The 5,974-nt window shown below is 34.0% G+C and overlaps 1 protein-coding gene across 1 annotated transcript; it reads right to left on the bottom strand.

The window, feature by feature from the left end:
• Positions 1 to 693: 693 nt before the first annotated feature.
• On the bottom strand, positions 694 to 5,563 carry LOC104952050 (hexokinase-2-like; the record flags this gene model as incomplete). Its single annotated transcript, XM_010778807.1, has 4 exons — positions 694 to 1,227; positions 3,700 to 3,933; positions 4,488 to 4,643; positions 5,347 to 5,563. Coding segments are annotated over 4 exons (797 nt in total), but the record flags the coding sequence as incomplete, so codon positions are not given.
• Between the last annotated feature and the right edge of the window lie 411 nt (positions 5,564 to 5,974).

Here is a 5,974-nt window from a genome sequence, read left to right as displayed (position 1 = left end):
GAATTACACTTGATTGTATTAATACAATATAAATACAAAATATTTTTTAAATCAAAGTTCTTCATTAAATTGATACAAAAATCATGCAGAAATATAGAAATCCATGGAACAATAACGTTGTATTCAGCATAGTCTTGGTATAAGGAATATTCAAACAATTACATTACATGGTCTTACATTTAGTAATGAAATAAACCACCCAATAAATAGGACATTTGCTGGTTTCTTCCTTGTGGCCTCATTGTACTTTATGTACTCACCTCCTACCTGAAAGACCGCACCTACAGGGTAACTTGGAGAGGGTCCGAGTCCGACTCTTGTCAATTATCAACAGGAGTCCTTCAGGGCTCTGTCCTCGGTCCCCTCCTCTTCTCTCTGTACACAAACTCGCTCGGATCTGTCATTAGCCCGCATGGTTTTTCATACCATCGCTACGCTGATGCCACCCAATTAATTTAGTCTTTTCCCCGTTCTGAAACCCAGGTTGTCGCACGCATCTCTGCTTGTCTAGCAGACATCTCTCAGTAGATGTGTGCTCGCCACCTCAAGCTCAACCTTGACAAGACTGAACTGCTTTTTCTTCCTGGAAAAGATTGTCCCACTCTTGACCTAACAATCAACATCGGCCCCTCTGTCGTTTCCCCGACTCAGAATACAAGGAATCTGACTATAGAAATAACTCGTACCACCTTGTGAAAAGTTTCCCTTTATTTCCCATTTGAAACAAAACAGCAGCAACATTTTGAACATTCAAACAGAAATATTGAAAAAATACTAAAACTTATGCTTGCTAAACAGGTTCAAGTAATTCTTCGGTCTGACTTTCTTATCTGTATTTGTTTGCACTGTATTTGTTTAAGGATAACTGTAATAATTTAACACACAGTTTAAAATGCGGTTCATTGAGAGTGCAAAAGAGAGTGCTTGTGTTGTGGAAGACAAACACGTTCTTATAACATTAATAACAAACTTAGCTGCATGACAACACTGCAGGCTTCCAACACTAATACAGTGTTGTTGTGCATCCTGAGTTCTCTTTAATTATCCTCCTCCTCTTCCTCATCGTCTCCGTCACTATCCTCCAACAGGCGGGACTGGAGAGCCAGCCGTTGAGCCACCGCTGTCACCATGGCAGAGCCCTTCCCACTGCCGTCCTCTGACACCAGGTAGGAGATGTCACACTGGGGGGCGAGGCGGCGCACCGTGGACTGGAGCTCATCGCTGAAACTACAGCAGCAAATTAGAAATAATTATTCAAGCAGAATATATATCTTGGTTACATTCCACATATGTATGTATTATTATAAGCATTAAATACATGAGGATACAGCATTGAGTTTTTTATTCTATTTTACTCATAATGGTAATAGTAAGATAATGTACTTTTGCTATTGCGTAAATGGTCAAAAAAATTGCCTGTGTCAAATAAAAACCTGATTATTTTTCAAATAGGTTCAAAGATCTGGGCTTAAAATGTTAATATAACCAGTAAAAAGTCTAATTCTCCTGTTGCGAGAACTGACTAAATTAGACATTTTGTATATTATTAAGTGAACTTCTCCTGCTTAACTTGCACTTGAGTCTTACAACATTCTCTTCCACGATTGTATTTCTACTCAGTTTCTTCTTGCGCTATTTATATTCTGCTTTTTATTGTTTTATGTCCTATATATATATATATATATATATTTATGTTTTATTGTTGGAGGAGCCATAACCACACTGTGGCTTTGAATATTACAATAAAGCCTTTAAACTTGGAACAAATATGCAGTATTTTCTCAACTCTATTATATATACTATAACATGATGTTTGAAAAGAAAAATCTATCTAACATGATTTACTTATTTCTGCCTTTACCTGCCCCTTGTGTCACTTTCTTTTTCTATTTCTTCTTGCACTATTTTGATAAGTTTTTATGTCTTAAGTATACTGTGTTTTTTGCAGTGTTGGAAAATCACTAAGTACATTTACTGGAGTAATGTAGTGAAGTACACATCTGAAGTACTTGTATTTTCATTTTATACTACTTCATACGACTAATAAATTACATTTTGGAAGCCAATTTGGTACTTTTAACCCACAACATTTGTTTTACAGGTTTATTTACTTATTACTTAAAACCTTTAAAATATGATTATTTGGTATATAAATGAAACCATCCAAACATTAAGTAACTAAAACCATGAAAAGGAATATTAATTAAGAAGATATTCAAAAATATTTCACAGTTCCAGTTTTTTTAAATGTGAAGATTTGTTGCTTTTGCTTCCAAACATTTTTAAAATATTTATATATCTGATCTGATCATTTTTTCCACTACTGTTGTTTCATTGTTGGAGGAGCCTGGGACTTTTAAAATAAACTACACCCTATCTTCTGTGCTTATGACATAAAACCTTTAAATCTGTGAAACCTTTGAAGAGATCTTGTTGTTAATCAAATAAAGGGAAATAAAACTGCAGGAACGAGAAGTGACGAGACGTTTAAACCGTGAGAGAGTTTCATACGTGTTATTTTCTCAACATGCAGTTTCTTATCACAATGACAGGAAGTGTATTATGGGTCGACACCTCTTGCCTGTTCACACACACACAGACATATCATTTAATCTCCACAAAATGTAGAGAAAACAATCAAGACGTCCTCTTCTCTAGAAACCGAAAATACAAAACAAATATTTGTTTTAAACTTGGTATTGATAACTGTGTAAATGTTCCGGCTTTAAATTACACGTCTACATTTTCAACAATGCTTGTTTTAGAGTGAAGATTAACATGATCATTTTAAGATGGATGGCCCTTTTAGCAGAGATAACTCTTAAAATTGATCAAAAATGTCTCATATTTAGTCAAAACAAATCCACTTACAACACAAACTGTTGTATCTCATGTTACTTTAGAATTAATAACATATCCATGGTTAAACATCTTCATGGTTTATGATTCTGAAACTCGCAATACCTGCATGGTTAACGACACTATAAAATGTAGATGGGTGCAGATAAAATGTATTTTAAGTGTTAATTGACTACGTTTTCAACACCGGTAAGTCCTATAAAGAATCCGTATTCGATACTATAAAAAAACAGTTAATACATAACAATATATTCATATTTACTATATACATCAAAGATATGATGACAAAAAATATGCCTGTATAGGTCTGTCGAAGATGCTGAAATGTAATTAACAATGAAAAATGTCCTTATAAGAACATTTTAATGTGTAAACAAGGTATTATGTGTCTTTTAATATTTGAGAACTGTTTGTATCATTGCTGTTCTGAATGTTAAAGAATAAAAACGTTCTTTCGAAAAGTGCTGTATGAGTTAAGTTTATTATAACGAATTAAAGATAGAGGTGTTAAAGTAAAGCTTAGACTACAACTGTTTTCATTTGAACTTTTAAAATATTTGTATTGTTAGTATTGTCTATTTAATTCTGTTACTTTGCTGTTCAGAGAAGAAAAGAAAAATATATATTTCTACATCAACTGTTTTGTAATATTTTCTAACTTGTATGGGAAAAAAGATACAAGCAACAAAGCACTAATTCAACTAATTCATTTGCACTTATTGTAAGTCGCTTTGGACAAATGCGTCAGCTAAATGATATGTAATGTAATGTGATGTATTGTAAACATTTACACATTTAATAGTCATGGTGTCTGTATATTTTTCTCAATGTGCTTCCTACTTGGGGTGTTTCCTGTAGACTGTCCCGTCAACCCCCACCGTGGTCTTCAGATGGTCAAGCCTGCGGTTGCCCCGGATACGGTTGGCAAGGGTTGCCAGGGCAGCGGCGCAGAGACGGGCGGAGCGCGAGGAGATGGCGTTACAGACCAGACACACCACGCGGGAGTCAACCAAATCCCATTTCAATCCCAGTTTAGTCAAAATTTTCTGCGTGTTTTCCAGACCGTGTTCCTTCCTGAAGCGCGGACACAGACAGGAAGTGAAGACACACAGATGTTAGGGTTCAAGATGCTGTTTATAGTGTAAAATGTCTAAAAATGTATGGAAAATGTCTATAATAGCCTGTTTTGAATAACATGGTTCTTTTGTAAAGTAGGTCAAGAAAACCTGCACTTTTGTACTGCATTACATGTATTTGTCATGCTTAGTAAACTAGCAGGATAAGATAATAATCATTCATAAATAAAATTAAAATTACAAATTAAAACACAGAATAACAGATTAAGTTGCCCAGCAGATTAAAATGACTTTGGCTCTGTTATACAGTATAATGCCTATAATAGCTCGTCTTAAAATAAGAACTGTTTTTTTTTAAATAGGTAAAGAGATCTGGGCTTAACAATATTATTAAGACCAATACAAATAGAAAAAGTCACATTTTCTTTAAAAGAGGACATAACTGGAAATGTTTTAAGTACCAGTGCCAAAGGTTTGCGACTCCAGACCGCAGTATCAAAATAAAAGACCAGTCAAATGATTGAAAACTTGAAAGTTGAATGGGACACTCACTCCTCAATCTCAGAGATGAACTTGGTCTCGAATGTTTCCGGGGTCAGCAGCACCTCCGATGTTTGTCCGTTAAACAGCAGCTTCTCCTCCATCAGCCGGACCAGCAGCAGCCGCACGATTTCTCCCAGATACATGCCGCTGATCATCTTCTCAAAGCTACAGGATGAAACAGGAACAGAAAGGGGTCAGAAATATCTGCCAGTAATCTGAAAATAGGGGAGAATTCTAAAGAATCTGTGTTTTAAACTGTTTGTTTTGGATGAACAACAAAACAAATGTGTGCATTTTGTTCCCATTTCTTTAAAAAAACAAAACATTTTTAAATCATACTTATGGTTAAAGGTCCCCAATTGTGGATGTGTGGAAACATGAAATATGGAGTGATACCATTTCACAAGTCAATATATACAGAAAAACTGAACTAAAATGTGTATCTAGGTGTCTGTACACACATGAAACCAACCAATCATCAGTGTTAAACAATGTTTATAATTAATAGTTAATAATCTTTATAAATTCTCTTGATTGATTGATTAGTTATTTAGTCTATAGGAGACTTTAATATTAATACAAATTATAATAAATGTCATTTATAGAGCTCTTTTCATGGTACTCGAAGAAACTTTACATGCTAAAATTAATAAAATAACAACCTTATAAAACTCACCAATAATTACAAAGTAAAAGCAGTTCTGAAGAGGTGAGTTTTGATTGAAAGATATTTCAAATTTAGAGAAAAGCAGCACATTTTCTCGTGTGAAGATGGAAGCAGACAATATTTGGCATCTATTATTGAAAAATAATGGTTGATGTATTATTGAAATGGTTTGTGAATTTCCCACATGACCGCTGTACGTACGTGTGGACCCCGGGGTTGATAGACATCTTGTCCACCTTCACGTCGAACTCGGTCTGGATGTCCTTCAGCGAGCCGTCGTCCCCGAAGCCCCCCCACTCCGTGTTGATGCACATCCGCCCGGCCTCGCCCTCCACTCGCTTCACGTTCTTCATCTCCTCCATGTAGCAGGCGTTGGTTCCCGTACCTGTCGGAAATGCTTTGTTGTAAATAAATGCAACTACAAGAGGATATTGAACATTCAAGTAATGAGCAAAAAATAAACTGAAGTATGCCAGATTAGCTGCAGGGACAGACGGACAATAATATAAAATAATCTAATATCAAATAATCTAATATAATATAATGTAATATATAATGTAATATAATATAAAATAATATAATATATAACCTAATGTAATATAAAATATAATCTTATAATATAATAATAAAATAAACAGTATAATATAATACAATATAATGTAATATATAATGTAATATACTATTAACTAATGTAATCAAATATAATATAAGGCAATATAAAATGTATTGTAATATAAAATAATATAATATATAATGTTATATGTATATATGTAAATATTCTCATATTATATAATAATAAAATATACAGTATAATATCATATAATTTTAT

Source organism: Notothenia coriiceps, unplaced genomic scaffold, assembly GCF_000735185.1.
Source record: "Notothenia coriiceps isolate Sejong01 unplaced genomic scaffold, NC01 NC01_scaffold00019448, whole genome shotgun sequence".
Taxonomy (NCBI): Eukaryota; Metazoa; Chordata; class Actinopteri; order Perciformes; family Nototheniidae; genus Notothenia; species Notothenia coriiceps.
Note: the sequence above shows the minus strand (reverse complement) of the source record. Positions and strands in the feature narration are given on the sequence as shown.